The sequence below is a fragment of the Acinonyx jubatus genome, chromosome C2 (genome assembly GCF_027475565.1).
Source record: "Acinonyx jubatus isolate Ajub_Pintada_27869175 chromosome C2, VMU_Ajub_asm_v1.0, whole genome shotgun sequence".
NCBI classification, from domain to species: Eukaryota; Metazoa; Chordata; class Mammalia; order Carnivora; family Felidae; genus Acinonyx; species Acinonyx jubatus.
In genome coordinates this window covers 12,958,330-12,978,184 of record NC_069384.1, presented here as the reverse complement: position 1 = coordinate 12,978,184, position 19,855 = coordinate 12,958,330, and the positions used below count along the sequence as shown (strand labels likewise).

At 47.8% G+C, this 19,855-nt stretch overlaps 1 protein-coding gene across 2 annotated transcripts in view; it reads left to right on the top strand.

Moving 5' to 3' along the window:
• The window catches only part of HUNK (hormonally up-regulated Neu-associated kinase), a 113,515-nt gene that overhangs the window by 56,378 nt on the left and 37,282 nt on the right, over window positions 1-19,855 (top strand). For both annotated transcript variants that reach the window (XM_053220638.1, XM_053220637.1), the window contains exons 3-4: window positions 1,643-1,698; window positions 7,728-7,863. In XM_053220638.1, the coding sequence (XP_053076613.1) occupies window positions 1,643-1,698; window positions 7,728-7,863 (192 nt within the window). The remainder of the gene's footprint in view (window positions 1-1,642; window positions 1,699-7,727; window positions 7,864-19,855) is intronic.

The following is a 19,855-nucleotide window of genomic DNA, read 5'->3' as shown; positions in this document are numbered from 1 at the left end:
TTGGGATAAAGTCCAGATTGCTAGATTCTCTTGGAGAAAATGATGAGCTGGCGGTGTTAGGACTGAGCTGTGAGCAACTGTCCTCGTTAAATGGGACACTGCTTTCCCGTTTACCAAAAGCCCTAGCGAAAGCTCCCTTTTGTCTCATGACTTTGACGTAGTATTATCGGTTGCCATTTTTGCTTATCATGATTCTGCTATTCTATTCCTTTGGTAGAGATATGAGGAAGAAGGATTTCTTTTGCCTGTGCCTCTGTTCAAAAGTGGGAAAAATAAACTAGACCAAGAATGCTGTGGGTTTCAAAACAGTGGAATAGAGCGCGCGCGCGCGCGTGTGTGTGTGTGTGTGTGTATAAAAGAATATTCTTACATATCTAATACTCAAGGTGTGCCTGAGTGGACAGGCTACAACTTAAAGATGCTTGGACTGTAATCATCGGCCTCAATGGTTTTGATGACCACATGTATACTTTTGCTCCATTTTCTTCTTCCAAAATCCAAAACAATCTCTTTGGTAACGTAGATTCATTCGTACTTACTGAGTACCTGGGATGTACAAAGGCACTGGGGGTACAGTGGTAAGCAGGGCAGACATGTTCCCTGCCTTCTGGGAGCTTACAGTCAGCTAACACAGATACCGCAGGCACCTCTCACTCAGCATGACCCTGAGTACACTTCTCCCTTCCCCCTCTTCAAGCCACCTTAGTGTCAATGATCAGAGTCACCCACCGGTCCGTTAACAATCTTCATTCCATTTGCAAACTTCATTCCCTTTAGGCATGTAACAGTTAACCTTTACTCAAGCATAGTATAAGGGATTAGGACCCTGACATCTTTGGAGTCCATTTTTCTGCCCACCGCAATACCTGCCTGCTTAAATAGATTATTCTTACCTGCCAATTTGTGGATGACACTGGGGCTCCAAGCATGGAGTTTGTAGGACTGATAAATGATGTCAGCTTTCAACATGTAAAACAAATTATTTTTAATGTTTATTTATTATTGAGAGACAGAGAGACACTGAGCATGAGCAGGGAAGGGGCAGAGAGAGGGAGACACAGAATCCGAAGCGGGCTCCAGGCTCTGAGCTGTCAGCACAGAGCCCGACGCGGGGCTCGAACTCACAAACCGCGAGATCACGACCTGAGCTGAAGTCAGATGCTCAACCAACTGAGCCACTCAGGTGCCCCACAGTATTTATTTATTTATTTATTTATTTAGCACCTTCCCCAAATGTGTTCCTTCCCCGGGCTGGTGTTACTCACTGTCTCACAAACATGTGGCCACATGTGTATTTCTGCTCAGGCAGCGCCTGTCTTGAATGATGCCTTCCACTCTCTTCCAACCCCGTCTATTTAAATTCCAAGTTTCAGCTTTGATCCCACTTCTTCCGGAAACTTCTCATGATGTGTTCTGCCCTTAGTGCTCTCTGCTTTTCTGAAACCCTTTGGCTTCTTCGGCCTGCAGCAATTAATTATATCATGTTTGTAAATATTTACTTACCGCTTGTGTGAGTTTTGGCAGAGAGCGTTTTGGGTTGGTTCAGAGCGGCTCTAAACGGTTTGTTTGCCTTCAGAAGAAAAATGTTATTCTACTATTTCAAATGTCTATCTGAAATATGCTGTGGTTTTGTTTATTTCAGGGACTTGAAGATAGAAAATTTGCTACTGGATGAAGACAATAATATCAAGCTGATTGGTATGACTTTAAAAAAAATCTTTTTTTCAGTTTATTTATTTATTTTTAAAGAGAGAGAGAGAGAGAGAGAGAGAGAGAGAGAGCATGAGTGGGGTAGGGGCAGAGAGAGAGGGAGAGAGAATTCTAAGCAGGCTCTGTGCTGACACAGCACAGAGTCCGACACAGGGCTTGAATCCCACGAACCATGAGATAATGACCTGAGCTGAAATTAAGAGTCAGATGCTCAGCTGACTGAGCCACCCAGTCCAGTCATCCATGTACGAATTTTTTTTTTTTAAGGCAAGACTATTTTTTTTTTTTTAACATTTATTTATTTTTGAGACAGAGAGCATGAACAGGGGAGGGTCAGAGAAAGAGGGAGACACAGAATCGGAAGCAGGCTCCAGGCTCTGAGCTGTCAGCACAGAGCCCGATGCGGGGCTTGAACCCACGGACCGCGAGATCATGACCTGAGCCAAAGTCGGACGCTTAACCAACTGAGCCCCATGGCAAGACTATTCTTTAAGTGTTGTGTTGTCAATTCTCATTTATTGCTGGATTATTGACTTTGAAAAGTATCCATAGGGGCGCCTGGGTGGCTCAGTCGGTTAAGCGTCCGACTTCGACTCAGGTCACAATCTCACTGTTCGTGAGTTCGAGCCCCGCGTCGGGCTCTGTGCTTACTGCTCAGAACCTGGAGCCTGTTTCAGATTCTGTGTCTCCCTCTCTCTCTGACCCTCCCCCGTTCATGCTCTGTCTCTCCCTATCTCAAAAATGAATAAAACATTTAAAAAAATTAAAAAAAAAAAGTATCCATAGTTTATTTCTAATCCCAGATAATACTCTTGATCATCTCCTTTACCTCCAATATTCAATAATGGTTTTGAAAATGAAAATTGCTTTTAATAATGAACGTAATTAGGAAGGTAGATATACTGTAATGTGACCATAAGATGAATTTCACAGCTACAAGTAAGTATTTGTTGGTTATGTGTTCTTGGGATTATTCAGACATCAGCTTTGCATAACTTCAGATAGATCTGAACTTTTAGAGGGGCTATTTTTGTTTGGATTAACCATAAAACTTCTTTAAAACAGTGAAAAATGCTATTTAGTTCAGAAGTACTCCTCCTAGCTTAGCCATGACTTAATTCACTTTTCAGTGAATACTGGGGTGCTGAAATCAAAGGGAACCCCAACTAACCTTCCCTTTTTATTATAATCTTTATTGAAGCCCCATTGTACATTGGTGGTTGTGCAGAGAGAAGTCCCCATAGAGGGATAATTTAGAAGGAAGGTAATCATAAGGAAGTTCCAGGATAGAGTGAGTCATAATTGGTTCATAATTCAGGGTCCATAAGTGAGTTCACTCCATGACTCATTTGTTAGAAGAATTCCGTTTTTGTTTGCCTGTATGATTGCTCTTGGCAAAAGTCTCATGGCATCATTTTTACACCCAGATGTTAGCGCCATCATCTGTTCCGCTCTTTCTTTCCTTTCCCACCTCAAGTGCAAGTAATTTCTTCCATCTCAATAGCCTGAAAAAGGCTTTATATTAGGAGGAAAGAGAAAGATCAATAGAATGTTGTGAGTTTAACTTTCGTACCCAAGAAGGAATTTTGTTTGGCAAATACTGAAATCCATTTCTAGACTCTCCGAAACGTTATCATTCAAATAACCACTTAGATTCTTTGGACTCACAATTGGCTCCCAAAACCCAGTAAAGAGGCAAGGGGCTGCTGGGACTCCAGACCCCTTGGCTGGGTAATTAAGCACCACTGATAGGTGTTAATGAACGAATATACGGATTGTTAGAAAATTAACAAGGGGATACCAGTTTTTTTTATTCCCCCAAAAGATTTTAAAGATGATATTCTTTAAAACGGACAATTCAAAGAATTATTTTCTTATCGTTTTGCTCTTACATTTTAGTCGTCCTGAGGGCCAAATATGGAAGCATTCAACAGGACAGCCGTTGACATGTCCGTAGGATGTCTTTCTGGTCCTTGTTTCTGGGATCTGTGGCATTAAGCAAAGGCCTGACCTGGTGGGGGGGTGGTGGGGAATGGAGGAAAGCGGATCGTTTAGGTTCTCTGGCAGGCTGACCTGTAACTTGCCTTCAGAAAATGTGGAGGTGACAGAGATGAAGTTGCCGTCACAGCAGCAGATTGTAAGGAAACAGGCCACGTGAAAGCCGGATGTACATTATATAGTAAAAGCTAAAATCACTCCCTTTGCACCGCGCATCGTCCAGACTGAGGCTGGTTGTTCTAGCACGATGCCTTTCACCAGGGGGTGATGCTGTTTGCCACCTACAGCTTCTTTCCTTCCCTCTTGCCTCCCTCCCCTTCTGGGCTTGCTCTCTCTTTCTCCCCAAGCGATAGCCCTAGCTCATCATGTCTAAAACTAGAAATGTACTGTGGAATGAACAGTGTTGGAAAGCACAGAAATTTTAATTGGCTGGAAGTTTGCTCAGAAGATTCTGGAAGAACCAATCTCTGTACCCAGTGGGATAGGTTTATAAGTAGTTCACAGATTGGCCCGGTAGCAAACCCCTCTTAGAGTGGACCTGTAGAAGTAAGAGGAACATGATGTACCTAAATGAGAGCCCACGGTTCCCCTTGAGGAGAGTGGGCTGGTGGCTCTTTAGGTTCCAGGGACCCTTTTGTTCAAATGCCTCCAAGTCCTCACCGCTCAGCTTGGCAGCTGATTCGGCACCCAAGCCAGGACTGAAGTGGGTTCTGTCAGAAACTGGGAGTCAGAAACCACAGTTTTCCAAAACTGCTGGAAAGGAGGCTCTGATCACTGGATTTCCCATTATCTGCACTTTTATGTGGCTCCTGGTTCTGTCGTGAGCAGCAGCGTAAACCAAAAGCCTTATCTCACATTTGTAATCAAAACAGACATTATAGTACCCTCCCCCACCGCCCCCAAGGGCAACTGGGCATTGCCTTGTGTTTACCAATATCTACATTTTCTCCTTTTTTCCCTATGGGTCAGTCACAAAGGCAATAACTGGGGGTGGAGGGTGCTGGAGGGAAGGAAGGCCCAGTGTCTCATACGTTTTCTTGCCCCCCCCAATCCCCTTCCCTCTCCAACCCCCCCCCCCCCCCCAGCTTGGGCCATTTGGATCAAATGTTTCTATAACTGTCGCTTTGCAAGTTGAAAGCTCTTGAACCTTTTCTTCAAAGGAATTACCTGGTTGTTTTTCAAAGATGGATTACAGTTATTTCCATTTCCCCTTAATAGTTTCCTTTCTTTGAAATAATTTGGTTTAAATAAATGTACTTAAAGCTGCGTCAGCTGCGTTTCAAATGAACTGGAGCTAACTGGGAGAAAGATCTGATTTCATCAAGATTTTTTTTTTTTCTTTCCACAAAAACAGTCTGATGTCTGATGGTTTAGGTGATAATGGGAGAGCCCCAGCTGAGAACAGTTTTGCACCGCAGCGTTCACTTGGGCGTTTTGTGAGACTCATTTTGGAGCCTTCAGAAAACTGAAGATGTTTCGCTTATGTATGTTTGCCAGATCTAACTTGAGGCAGACCCATGTGACATACTGCAAGGCGGACTTCTCTCTAGTTTCTCGATTCTGATTCTAGGCATATGCGTAAAATTTTAATAATTAGCCTTATGAGTGTGAAAAGGGCCGGTTATTCCTCTGCAATATATTTTAAATGAAACCCTTCTGGCTAGGTCAACACTAAGTCATTTAAAATGCAGATTTTATCTCCTCCACTCACCAGATCCTCTGCTAATTTATCTTCTTGAAACATTCCTTCAGACCCGGCAAGACACTGTGTTCTCGAGCTTGCCTGGGAGCAAAGGGTGGGGGGGGAGGGGGTGGTGACCTGCTCTCTATCTTCGCCCTGCCCTCTTGGGATCAAGCAATTCTTTACAGACCGCAGTGGAGGCTTCAGTGACCTGAATGAGGCAGGTCCTTTGCTGTTAGCGGAACCCCATTGAGATTAGACACGGAGTCTTTTGATTTCATGTCAGAAATCTGGAGATAGATTTTATGGGACTCCTAGGAGATTGGGCCTTCTCACATGAGTGTTTATGAAACGTCCCTTAAAATGTTGCCCCGAATAGTACAATCTTTATTCCATGGTGCTCTTTACGCATTTGTTGTTTTATTAAAATTCCTTTAGGTTGATTTGCAAACCCAGAGCATTTAAGCCACCGTCCAATTTCAAGCATGCTATGATTTTTCCTCTTACAACCCCCCCCCCTTTTTTTCCCGTGTCGGTGATACTACAGGGTGAGGTCTGAGAATAGGGGCCCTCAGATCCTCTTGTACAGAGGTCTCCTACGGTGGGAAGCCAAGAGTCCTGTGGCTCTGGAAGGGGCCTTCTTGGGCAGGTTATGGGGGGACCTACTGGTGTGGGCTGGGCTGGGTGGGGGAAGGAAATGGAGGCCGGGCGGGGGTAGGTAGCAAAGGGAAGTTATGAGATAAAAAGATGGAATCATAAAACACACAAACAAAGGAAGAGTTAAAGGTGTCCACATCCATCCCTGGGTAGATTCTGGGTCTTCATCTTCAAGCCCAGGGCCTTCAAGAGTTTTCTGAGCTCTGCCTGTGGCGGCGGGGGGACGGGGTTCTCTTTGGGAACGCTCTGTCATTATACAGCCTAAGCCAGTGACTGTTGGGAGAGTTTCTGGTGGTGCACGTTGACCCATGGTGTGAGTCACTTCATGGCCTCACAGTTACTTCACACCGCGTCCCGTGTTCCTCTTTTCCTGAGCTATTACAGCGGTCATGTGCTTTGCAGGTGGAGACACGTTGGTCAAGGAGAAAACACAGTAGTGAAATCAGATAGAAGTCCTGCCAGTTGAGAAAGTACAGGGTTTTGTTCGAGACGTGGAGACAGTCCAGGCCACTGAGCCCTGTGGACAGAATCTCCTGTTTGGGGAACTAGAACCATAATATTTACATGGAAGTTCAAAGAGAACCCATGATCTTTTTTTTTTTTTTTTTTAGTAAGTTTATTTTCAGAGAAAGAGTGAATGTGAGTAGGGGGGAGGGGCAGAGAGAGGAAGTGAGAGAATCTCAGGCAGGCTCCATGCTGTCAGCACAGAGCCCAATGGGGGGCTCAAACCATAAACCGTGAGACCTGAGCTGAAATCGAGAGTCAGATGCCCAACCGACAGAACCACCCAGGGGCCCCTAAGTCATCATCTTAATTCTGGGATCAGCAAAGATTCAGGGAAGGTATCAGATGAGGACCGAGACAGCTCTGATTACCTGTCAGTTGCCATATTCATAGGCTCAAAAAAGTAAACACGACACAAAAGGCTTTGGACGCAGCATAGCTTTGGACACAGTGGCCTCTTCTGTGTTTTTCCCGTTTGCCGTAATCATCTGGGAACAAGGCAGTGCTACGAGGTCGCTTAGTTCGGTTCTCATTGCTGTCTTCCTGGCGTTAGTTTTCCAGCCAACACTTAGCGTTTTCTAAATCATTGGGTGTGTATTTTTTTCCCTCTTTAAATCCCCATACGTTGCCACACGCACAGGGAGCATTTTTAAGGGACTTGCATGAAACGAAAACGTTGAACCGAACAAGTCAACTCTAAATGGTGGGATCGCATGTCACTTGGGGTGACTCTGACCCCAGCCAGGGAAAATGGATCTTTCTTCAGCTTTTTTCCCCACGTGGCCACTGGGAAGCCAGATTGCTGCCTCCAAGGCCTCTGCTCGTTCTCTCTTCCCGCCCCAGTCCTAGAAAGCGAAGCCTTTCTTTTTCCTGGATGACTCATTTCCAAGGTTTGATGAAAATATGTTTTGGTTCAACATACTTTCAGCTCTAGCTGGATTTTATAGTGAGGCCTGATAGAAACGGTTTCCAGTCTTGAGACCCATATCCGGCGATGAGGGTCTGCCCCTGCTGGTTTTCCTTTGGGGATGCTAAATGATGTGTTAGCCTGAGAGAATATTTCCTTTCCTGCTGCCCCCTGGTTTTTTTTTGTTGGTTTTTTGGGTGGTTGTTTTTTTTTTTCTTCTTTTTCACGGTTTTCTCATTCGGAGCTGGTTTTGTCTTCCTCTCTTTGCAGACTTTGGTTTGAGCAACTGTGCTGGGATCCTGGGCCACTCGGACCCGTTCAGCACGCAGTGTGGCAGTCCAGCCTATGCCGCCCCCGAACTTCTTGCCAGGAAGAAATATGGCCCCAAAATCGATGTCTGGTCCATGTGAGTTATGGTGCTTATAAAAGGGGATGCTCTCTTTGGTTGTCTTTACTCTCCCTTTCTTATAAAATAACCTTTGAGTATTTGATGAGGACGTGTTCTATTCCAGGCTCTCAGATAGATACTTGGTGATTTTTGGGGCGGGGGGCAGCTTTCCCGCTCTGGTTCCTTCTGGTCTGTTCTCCATAGACCACCGGAGAGGCTTTTACCAAAATTCATTCCGTTGCTGGGGAGACAAGAAAACCAAGTCCTGAACTCACAGAACTCACGATCTGGTTTTATGAGTCACTCGCATCCTTCCCCTGCTTAAAATCGCCCCTTAGCTTTCCATCAGCACCAGAAGAAAACAGCCCCTGCCTGGCCCACGCTCCTGCCTCTCCACCTCCTACCCTACCCTCTGCTCACGGTTCTTCAGGGATGCTGGCCTCTGTTTCATCTTTCCCACCTCTGGGCTTTGCACTTGCCATTTCCTTTGCCTGGAATATCATTTCCCGGCTCTTCAAATGGCCCGTCTGTTCCCATGTGACCGTTTTGATCCAGTGCCACCACTGCAGAGACCATCTCGGGTTCCCTGTCGGGAGGCCCCCCACGACTCTGTCTCCTCGCCCTTTCAAGTCCCAAGTCCCTCTCACCCATCACAGCCTATCATTTTATTGTCTGTCTCCCCGATCGGGAAGGACACTGAACGGAGATGGGGACCTTATTGGTCGGCTTCCCCAGCGTCTCACCCGGTGTGGGCCACCGAGGCAAAGTCAGTCAACCTTGAAGGGACGAGTTGCTACAGGGGCTCTGGTTTCTGAATCCAGGTCCCTTGGCGTCCTCATGCCGAGCAAGCCTCTCGTCATCATGCGTGAATGGTGCAGGGAACCGTGCCGGGTGCTGGAGTCTGCGGTGGGGACTAAATTCCTTATCAAGAGGAGCTGGGCTGTAAACAGAGTGGGCTCCCGAGTAAGAGGGAAGCTGGAGGTGAGAGGGGCTAATCGAAGCAAGGGTGTGTTGATCCAGTACATTTCTGGACACCTCCTACTTCTCTCCACCCTCACTACACTTCCCTTGTCCAGATTGGAAACGACCTAACGTTTGCTACATGCCTGGCACACGGCAGGCACCGTGCCATTTCATTTTCATGCTAACCCAGTGAAACCGTTACTCTCTCTTCTCCCCATTTTACGGAAGAGGAAGCTTATCACAAGAGAGATTAATAACATTTCTTAGGGTCATAGGGTTACTAAGTAGTGGAGCTGAGATTTGAACCGAGGACTTTAGGGTCTCAAAGTACTGAATTCTGAACATGGCCCCATTGCCTCATTGGAAGCTATACTCTCTCTCTCTGTCTCCCTCTCTCTCTCTCTTTCCCCGCCATCCATCCTCTAGCTGTTTCCTGTCCCTTGTGTGCACTGTTCTTTTAGCCAGGAATTCTTTCTGGTCCTGTCCTCGTTTTCTTTCCCTCTTCTTTTCTGGGATGCCACTTCCCCTGGGCAGACCAACACTCCCCCCTCCCCCCCCCCCCCCCCCCTGCCTCTTGCAGGCTGGCCTTGAGCCTCTGGTGTCTCGTTGGTTTCCTGCTCCCTGCTTCCCTGGTGCTCGCCCTGCAGTCACAGCTCACCTCCCAGGACCCCCTGCACTGTAGGCCGATGGCACGGAGCCTGGCCAGAGAAAGGAAGGAAAGGAAGGCAGCTAAGGGAGGGAGGGACAGGCATTTCATCCTGGAGAACAGAAGCTATGGGGTCAGGGGCTATAGTTGGCAGAGGAAGCAAACAGAGGAATGTGACCCAGTACAAGGTTCTGGAAGTCAAGGGAGGTCAGGAGGCTCCAGTTGGAGGTGAGGGGAACCAGAGCCCAGCATGAGATTCTGAGGACCACAGGATCCCCTGGGCTCTGGGCACAGCTGGCCACAAGGCACTGGGGAGTTCGCTTCCATTCCTGGGCAGGCCAAGTGCTCAGAGGTCATTTGACCCAGATGGGAGAGAGGCCTGGCGGTGCGTGTGTAAGTGGTGGGGTGGACTTTGCACTCCGGGCTCCTTGCACAGAAGCCTGAGCCCCCGGTTACTTTCCTGACCTCTCAAGAGGAGGTGTGGGCAGGGCTGTAGACGGAGAGCATGCTCTGTGTGTGCTGATGACCCCCTGCAGGGGGCCGGGCAGGGGCTGTCAGGGGGATGGGAATGGTGGCAGGAAACCCTGGCAAAGAAGCTTTCTCTTCGAGGTCGTTTGGCCGGGTTGTTTGGCCGGCATCGCAAATTCACAGACTCTTTATTCTGTGCCCAGAATAAAGGGCCTCAGAATCCTTCTCAACACGGCTGTCAGGACGCACTGCCAATGAATCAGAGTCCACACTTGAGATGGAATCTGTTCTTGGTCCTTTTCAATGCTTAAGAATTTTCACACATGTCTGGCACATAATCTGCCCTCGGTAAATAGTTATTAGTGGATGAATATACATGTGTGAGTCTATAATCACCTTCTCTCCTCAATAGGTAGGGAACTCCCTTTTGCTAAACGGAGAGCTACGCAAGGGACGGTTTGCGTACCCGCACGATAAAGGCTGTGCGGAATAGGGAGCCTGAAAGACCAGGAGGTTCCGAGGCGTCATGTAACTGGAGGGGGTGGGAGGCATCATGACCACAGGGGAAGAGGAGTTGGCGGTTGGAGAGCAGGGGACAGTTTACAGCCTGGTGTCCTGCTCTCCCGGGGACTGGAGAAGCGTCATCACGAGTTGTCATGGCAACGAGGCTCAGCCTACAAAGGGGGACCTTTCCACTCCATGACTGGCGAAGCCGGTGGCTCCTCACGGTCTAGAAGTGTTGGTAGAAGGAGGGAGCCTGGTGGGCCGTCAGAGCTGGAGGGGAGCTCCCGGGCCTGCATCACCCGCACGGGACCTCTCGTCCCTTCGTGCGGACCATAGGTTGGGAGTAAATCATTTCTCCCGTCTAGGGAAATCCGAGGGGGACTGAAAAGCATGGCGGCAAAAGGCAGCACCGTGTGAGGTCAGGTGTAAGCTCAGACCCTGTGCCCGCCCCACCTGCCAAGTCCCTTGACTTGGGAAAGGAGTCCGAATGTAACGGTCACGGGTGCTCTGTTTCTCAGTCTCGGGGCCCCATGATTGGAGTCAAGGGACCTGGTCTGCTGCCACCTGTTTTGTGTCACTCTTGACCCAAAACACTCCCTTCCCTCCTCTACCCTGGCTTCTGGGTGGGCTGTCTGGAGCAGCTGGACATTTCTTTGCTAACCTCCACTTAGTTGCCTCCCCCCGCCGCAAGAATGTGACGTGTAGCTTAAGGTCTCCTGAAAAGCTCTGATCAGGCCTCATTCTTAGTCCTGGTGCCACAGAGTGACGTATGGGAAAGTCTTTGATAACTAGGAACACCCCCTGCAGAGATGTTGGTCTTTCAGTGGGTTGTGGCATAGCTCTGGAGTCTGACGTGGGGTCTCTACATAGACTAGCAGCTGCGAGCTCACGAGTCCGTGTTCCGGTGCCCCGTGGTGGGGGGCTGGGGTGGAGATTCTCACCCTTGTTTAGCCACGAAGGGCCTTGTTTCATTCTTATCAACCAGGTTTCCCCAGGGCAAGTCTGAACTAGCCGACCTGGGACGTTCTCTAGGGGATGAGGCCACATGATGCAAGTCTGGTTCACAGGGATGGCGTAAATTAGGCCCCTTTAGAAGCTGCTGATAAAGCTTAGAAAACAAAAAGAAGTCACGTGAGCAACACAGAGCTTACCAGAAATTTGTTTGTTTGGCAAATATTTGTTGAGCCAGGCACTGTGCCGGATTCTGAGTGCGCAGGGGTGAGTCGAAGGGCTTTGGTCGGTCCCTGTTCCTGCAAAGATTATTATTCATGCTCGCGTACCTCCGGTTGAGTGACAGGCAGTGTTCTAAGGGCCTCACAAGTACTAACTCGTCTCACATGCCTAACAACCCTCCAAGGGAATGTTCTGTTATCCCACTTTATGGATGAGGAAACTGAGGCACTAAGAGTCTTAGGCACTTGCCCAGGTAGCACTGCCACTAGGTGTAGAGCCAGGATTTGATCAAGGTGGTTTGACTCTAGAGTTTGCCTTAAATTGCCACCCTCTCCTGCTTTTGCTTCTATTTTGTTGTGCTGCTTATTGTGGGGTTTACATTCTAGTGGGGCAGACAGTTTTTATAAAAGCTATAAGCTGGGTGTGGTGACTGCTGTGGAGAGGTGGGTGGGAGGTATCGAATGGGATGGGGGCGGCCTCTAGCCGAGAAAACCTCAAAGCCAAATCCTCAGGATGAGAAGGGCTGAACTCTGGGAAGAAGGAGTGTTAAGGGAGGAAGGCCCTGGACACAGGGAACAGGATGTGAGAAGGTTGTGGGGTGGGGAAGTGTGGGAAAGAGTTTGGGTTTTTCCCTAAAGGTGGTGAGAGACTGCTGGAAAATTGTAAGCGGGTGGGTAACCAAACGCCACGGATTGAATTGTGTTCCCTTCCCAAAAGATATGCTGGAGTCCTAACCCCAGTGTCTCAGAATGTGACGTTATTTGGAGAGAAGGTCTTTATGGAGGTAATCAAGTGAAAACGGGGTCATAAAATCCAGTATGACAGACATGTTTATAATGGGGGGGGTGGGATTTGCAGACAGAGACACAGGGAGAGCGCCGTGTGAGGCTGAAGGCAGAGATCATAGTGATGCATCTACGGGCCGAGGAACACCGGATTGCCGAGGGAAGCTCTTGGAAGCAGCATGGAGTGGGTCTGCCCTCACGGCCCTCAGAAAGAACCAACCTTGCTGACACTCTCCTCTTGGACTTCGAGCTTCCAGAACTGTGAGAAAATCAATTTCTGTTGCTTAAGCTCTGAAATCTCAGGCAAGCTCCAAGGTAAACTGAAGAGTACAAAACTCGCCGCTCCAGATCCCAAGAGCCATTCTCCTTCCCAGTAAGTGTGAAAGAATCTCTTTTCTGAATCAGGTTCGCCAACAGACACCTCAGGTCGACTAACCGCATTCTTGGTCATCCCTTACCCAACAGAGTGTCAGCCCCCGTCAGCCACCCGGCAGAGAGCACCGCATGGTTTGATTGTAAATCCAAATTCTCAATCATTGCTGTTACTTGTAGGTAATATGTTCCTGGCTGCATGCAAACCAGAAACAAAGAACACCACAAAGAGACGCAGAATGTTGCTCCCTCGATGGTAGAAGGAGTCCCCAGGAGTAAGAGAGGCAAGCCCTCGTGCGTAAGCACTTTCCAAGAAGCCTCTGTGTCACATTTACTAACCTTTCAGTGGGCAAAGCCGGCTGCATGGCCAACCCAGAAGCAGGAGGAGAAAGAGAAGATTCCACCCTGTGATGGGGGAGTGGCAAGGAATTTGTGGGCTTTGGTTTTTTGGTTTTTTTGTTGTGTTTTGTTTTGTTTTTTGCAATTCAACACACTTAGCTACTGCTATGGACTGGAGTATATCCCCCCCAATTCCGTATGTTGAAGCCCTAATTCCCCAGTGTGGTGGAAGTGGAGCCTTTGAGAGGTCACGAGGGTAGCGTCCCCATAACGGGCTAAGTGTCCTCATAAGGAGAGACTCCAGAGAGCTTGCTTGCTCTCGGACAGTGAGGACAAAACAAGAAAACCTGGGAAGAGAGCACGCCACACCCCGGACGTGCCGGCACCCTGGTCTCAGACTCCAGGCTCTAGAACTGCGAGAAGATGAATGTCTGTTGGCTGAGCCACCTCGTCTGTGGTATTTTGTCACGGCGGCCTGAGCTGACTGAGACACCGACTTACCTGCAAACAAATACGACGTGTCAGGAGGCACAGCGCAGAGAACAAATAGGGCTGCAGAGCTGGGTCAGTTCAAGGAGGCATCCGAGGAGGGTTGGATCTGCTTCTGAGACATGAGGCGGAGTTTGCCAGGTGGAGGAGAGGAGAGGAAGCTTTCCAGGCAGAGGGAATAGTATATGCAGAGGCTGGAAGGTGTGAAAACCTGATTGCTGTCATTCTTGATCTTGGAGAAAGTGAAAGGCTTCAGAGCTTCCTTAAGAGAGAAATTCTCCACTGCTTTGGGGTGTTGTGTCTGAGATACTGGTTAGGTTTCTGTTCAGTGCTCAGTGACTTCTCTGGCAGAATTGGAAACGGAAAACCCAAAGAGAATTTAAAAGGCTGTTTAAGAAAGAGTGAAGATGGGACCAATTTTCTTTCTGGGTCAGACGCTGTTATTGTAGAACATCCCTTTTTTATCGCTGTGAAACAACAGAATGAAAAGCTCACTTCCAAAATCAAAAACAAACTTTTCTCTCTCTAGAGGTTTGGACCTTGACAGATGGATGAGGCCGTGTTCCAAGACTTCTGGGACTGTCTTGGGAAGAAAACCAACTTGTGACTCAAGGAAACCGGGGGAAGGAAAGCTCTTCTGACAAATGGGGCCCCCAGGACCCTCCTCCTCCAGTGAATCAGGAACTAACAGTGTCAGTGCAAAACGGTGCACCCTGTCTTAGGGCCCTTCCATTATTTTCGATGGTCTTCATTTTCGTACGTGAATATCTTTCAAATCGTCTGCTTCTTACCTTTAATCGAGATGACGGGAATATCTCGATCTCCAAGTGAACTTTGGGATTTCAGACGCAAAACCAAAAATGTGCGTTCTGTGGTAGTGAACCTTTCATGGTTAACTGACTTCTCCTCAGAGTGACGTATGGGCCAGTTAAAAAAACCCACAAAACTAACGCAGATGTACTTTTTAAATGAAAAGATTAAAAATTGACTTTATTTTCAGAATATGCCAGTGCTCTTTGGAGAACTTTGGTGAATCTCTAACAGTAAGGAAAGTGAAAACTGAGAGTCCGATCCCCAAAGCATTGGAGATGCCAGATTGTTTCAACCAAAGCTCCTCTTTCCTCTCCTGGGGGTGTCTGGGGCGGATGAAGCATTTGTGTGAAGTCCTGGTGTCTTGTGGAGGTCGTGCACAGCACACCCAGAACCACTGTCCCAGTCTCACCGAATCTCTTTTCACTTAGTGGGAAAAAAAAAATCTCTCCCACATGCTGTCCCTTTGGGTAGCAAGTTGGCTGAGAGCAGCCATCTTGTTTTGAGCCCTACTATCCCCATATAGACCGAGGCAATCAGCCCTTCGACTCTATTTTGTAAATAGAGTAAACCAGATTCCACCAGCTACAGCCCCAGTGGTCAAATACGGAAGTTAGCGTTTTCTCTCCATGTATACCCCCTCAAAATGGCAGGAGAAGGATTTGGAAACAGGAGACCTATGGCGTCTTTTAGGTAGCTTAGGGCTTTTGACTTAACGGAGAAATCTCCTTTAGCCTTTGAGATTTTTCAGTTGTAAACTCAGTTGTAAAATATATATATTTGGTAGCTAGTCTGTGCATTTAAAGTAGAAGAGGGGAGGGGCGCCTGGGTGGCTTAGTCACGTGGGCATCAGCTTCAGTTCATGTCGTAATATTGACGTTCATGAGTTCAAACCCCATGTTGGGCTCACTGCTGTCAGCACAGAGCCTGCTTCAGAACCTCTGTCTTCCTGTCTCTGCCCCTCCCGCACTTGCCTCTGTCAAAAATAAAATCAAAAACATTAAAAAAAAGGTTTATAAAATAGAAGAGAGGAAAGAGGAAAGGAAAAAGAAGCAAAAGTCTTAACATCCACAAGAAGGTAATTTCTTGTAGAACACAGACCATTTAATGGAGCAGTCATGACGTTTGACATTTTCCAAATGGACAGATCTGTTCCCACTCTATTTTTAAGACTTTACATTGGAAGTTGTATTGAAAGTTGATACTGGAAGAATGGGAAGATGTTGCTTTTAGGCAGAGAGTCATTCTTTTTTAAAGCTAAACAACATTTTTTTAAAGTTTATTTCCCTACTTTGAGAGAGAGAAGGAGAGAGAGAACGTGCACATGAGCAGGGGAGAGGCAGAGAGAGAGGGAGAGAGAACTCTAAGCAGGTTCCGCTGACACCTGTGGAGCCCGATGTGGGCTCCATCCCATGACCTTTGAGATCATGACCTTAGCGGAAATCAAGAGCCAGATGCTTAGCTGACCGAGCCACCCAGGTGCCCCTGGCCAGAGAGTTATTTTTAATTTTTCGGAGGCAGCTCCTTTTCTGAAGAACCACACAGAAGCAAGGCGTGTCAGCTGAAGATTCTCTCGGCTTCACTCTGCCCTACCCTGGGCAGTTCCCGAGGATCCTGCCCAGCAGCCCTGCATGAACAGCAGCCAGACCCCCCATGGGCCAGCCCAGCTCTGTCAATTGCTTTGTCCCTTGTGTCTTGTTAAAGGTGCCGACCGACTTCTCCAGGAAGGTGTGACTCTGTCTTTCCTCCCTTGGATGATAGGTGACAATCCAGCTTTTCCTCCAGGGAGTGTTTCATTATCCGACTGAATATGAGGACCACCATTGGGCTCCTGACTTAATCCCCCAAATTCCCCATTTGTATTTCATGGGGTCCTATCTCCTCATCTTCTAGTTGTTCTTCATTCACTTTATTTTGCTCTTTTGACTCCACACTGGCCAGTACCTTTGGGTTTTCTGTCACCCAGTGATGACTCAGCCTTGCTTCATTCTGTTTGGAAAAACCCAGAGTATGTCTGTCTGTTGCGTCCTTCATTCCAGTCCGTCATCCTTCTCTTTCTTTAAAACCATTTGTGATTCTCAGGGGCTCTGTGTGTACCATGGAGAGGCTAGAAAGCCCTGGACCATATTTCAAAAGACACGTCAGGAAATTCTGAACATGTCTGAAGACTCCTACTAATTCTACAGGATTACAGAGGTTTATAAACTGCATTCCACATTTTTCCCTTGGTATTCTCACATACTTCCAAAATGTCAAAGGGATGAGATTTCTCTTTATCCCGATATTAAACATGTATGAAAACTCTGGGGGAGAGGAATGAAAATGCTCAATCTGGTTTCCTTTACCAAATCTCCTGGGACTGGATGCCTCTTAATGTAGATTTCCATCATTATTTGGCAACGGGACGCAAATATAATTGTAGCTCCGTATGTGTTATTTTTAAAAGTTTTGTGATGAAACAACAGATCACACTTATCAGGTACTGAATCTGCCCGGCCCAGCATCCAGTACTTTCTGTGGCTTCGTTCATTTGCCCCTCATACAACCTGAGAGGTAGGTACTGTTGTCACCCACGTTTTGTAGACGAGAGACCCTGGATGAGAGAGCAGGGTCCTCTTTAAGGACTTGTGACTGTTTTTGTTGATGAGAACCTTCGCCAAGCAAAATGAAATCCTGCAGCCAGTTTCGTAACCTAGTCAGTTATTATCAAAACCACTTGCTCGGTTCTGGTGGGACTACTCTGAGCAGGTGCACCAGCACTGTCTTTAACACAAGCGCTTACCTTTATCTGTGGTCCCGGCCAGATACTGGAGAAAGGCAGTGCCCGGATGTCGTCTTTTGAAGCCTGTTGGTGGCAAGGAGAGGTCTCAAAGACTCCTCGAAGAAAGAAACTTTCATAAAGGTTTTAGACTTGCTTCTCTGGCTTCATACTGCTTACTACATTCACCCAACTCCTTCAGTTGGATTCCCCTCCATTACCATAGTGTATTACCTCTGTAACATCCTGCACTATTTTGTGCACTCCACCTGTGACAGGAAACTCTGTGTCCCCTAAAGATAAAGGGAAATAACAAAAGATCATAGGGCAGTGGCCTTTACACTTGAGTGTTATATACTCTTCTTTTAAAATTTTTTTTTTAAGGTTTATTTATTTTTGAGACAGAGAGAGACAGAGCATGAATGGGGGAAGGTCAGAGAGAGAGGGAGACACAGAATGTGAAACAGGCTCCAGGCTCTGAGCAGTCAGCACAGAGCCCGACGCGGGGCTCGAACTCACGGACCGCGAGATGGTGACCTGAGCCGAAGTCGGACGCTTAACCGACTGAGCCACCCAGGCGCCCCTATACTCTTCTTTTAAAGGAAGGACATTCTTGGTAACCCCCGGTGTTGACTCAAGTTGTTTTTATTTAAATTGTGCTTAATGTACATGAATGTAAAATTAAATTCTTTTCATTTATGGCTGTGTACAAATAAGACCCGAAAACTGATTTACAAAGTTAAGTATAACCAAGGCTAAAAGAATCGCAAAATATTAAAGCCAGCAGCATTAGTTAGCTGCCGTGGCTGCTGCTTTGTGGGGACTGAACTGCTGGACGCGTTCTGGGTGTAATTCTTGCCGGGCACAGGCTCTGAGCTGGTCAGCACATGGTCGTGTGATCACCCAATTCTCCCACCATTTTCACCTTCCAGGGGCTTTCAGACCTGACGGTGCATCCAAAGCACCTGGCAGGCTTGGGAAAACCCAGATTGTGGAGTACCCCCCCCCCCCCCGCAAAGTTTCTGATCCCATGAGTCTGCGGTGGAGCCCAAGAGTTTGCAGATCTAACATTTCCAGGTCACGCTGCTGCCCTACCGAGCACCACACTTTGGGAATCACCCCGAAGCCCATTTATGTTCTCTTCTCGTTAGCCTGTGACAATGAAAGTGATATATTTTGGCAAAGATGGTGTGTTGGTAAACACGAATGCAAAAGCAAGCACTGAAATCCAGCGCATAGTTGGTTATAAGATGGAAATCCAGTGTGTACTTAGTTATATGGTGGCCGTCCGATGGCCCGGGTTGAGATTTGCAGGATGTTCTAGTATATCACCAAAAGAAAATAAAAAACGGAGCTGCTGACCCCCTGAGGACATGTCCTGTGTACCTCAGTCTGAGAAAAGAAAACATTTACCTGTGGGGAAAAATGATATTGTGTAAGTACCAGGCTCTTCAGCTTTAGGTATGAACGTTGGACCGAGACAAAGGTGCACAGAAGCGAGCAGGGACAGAGAGGACTGGGCTTGTCCCTTAACCTCAGCGTAGAAGAGAGGGACCACAGCTTTGTAGTGAGAAGCCTTCCTTGTGCCCAGAGCTGCCCTCAATGGAATGAGTTGCACTGGGGAGGTTGGAAACCCTTGTCTTGAAGGTTGCTGAGGGGCCTCCAACAACAACTTTGTGGATGTTTTGGTGGGGGGAGGGCGCTCTTAGTTACAAAAGCCACGTGTCCAAGACCCTTTTGGATGCAGACATTCTACAGTTGGTGGGGGGGGGGGGTAGATTTTAGTTTTCTCTCTTATTGGTCTCCAAGAATCCCTTAAGCTGGGACGTTTAGCTGTATCTCAAACATATCCACGGTGCAGCATTGCGTGGTAGGTCCCCAAACGTGTCACCAGCCCCGGTACTCCGTCCCTTCCCCTCTCCTCAGTTTCCTCAATCCTGACACTGTTCCCACCATTCTTCTCGCTTCCCAGGTTTGCAACTTGGCACATCGCCTTCAGATACCTAGTGCTTATTAGCCTTTCTCTCTGTGGCCCGCTCTCCCTCCCATTCAGACTTCGCCAGCAGCGTGCCCACTCACTGCCCCTGGCTCCTGCTCCCCATCCTGAGCCCCTGATATCCACTTAATACCAGCTGACTGCTTCCCCAGTCATTTGGCTGTGGCACTTTTATTCAGCTGACATCTGTTCTTATCCTGGGGAACGTGTTCCCCCAAATACATAGGGAAACGCTCTAAAAGGCTCTGTGTATGCCTGGTTCGTTCTTGTCTCCATTTCTTGTCTGCCCAGTTTATTGCCCGTATCCAAAAGACACAGAAGCTCACACGCGTATACTCGCCCCTCCCCCCTCAGGCCACCTGTCTTCAAGTACTTATCGTAGACTTCTTCCTCCCCTAATTGAACCCTCTGTGGTCAGAAGCAGCAGCGTTCATTTCTTAACTCCCCCACTTTCGTTGCTCCTTGAAAGGATTGTGCTTAGTTATTTGGTTACTTGTTGACCGTCTCTCCCCTACAGGCCAAGATGGCAGAGCTTTGTCTGGGTCAGCCCTACCCAGCACCCGTAGCACTGCCTGGGGTTGGGGGGGGGGGGAGGGGGAGAGCCAGCCAGCAAATGTTTGTGGACAGAATGTATACGAATCTGTGTAACTCTACCGTGAGTTACACCCTCTTAGCCGAGGCTTAGCGTTCTGTCTGCGATATGAGAG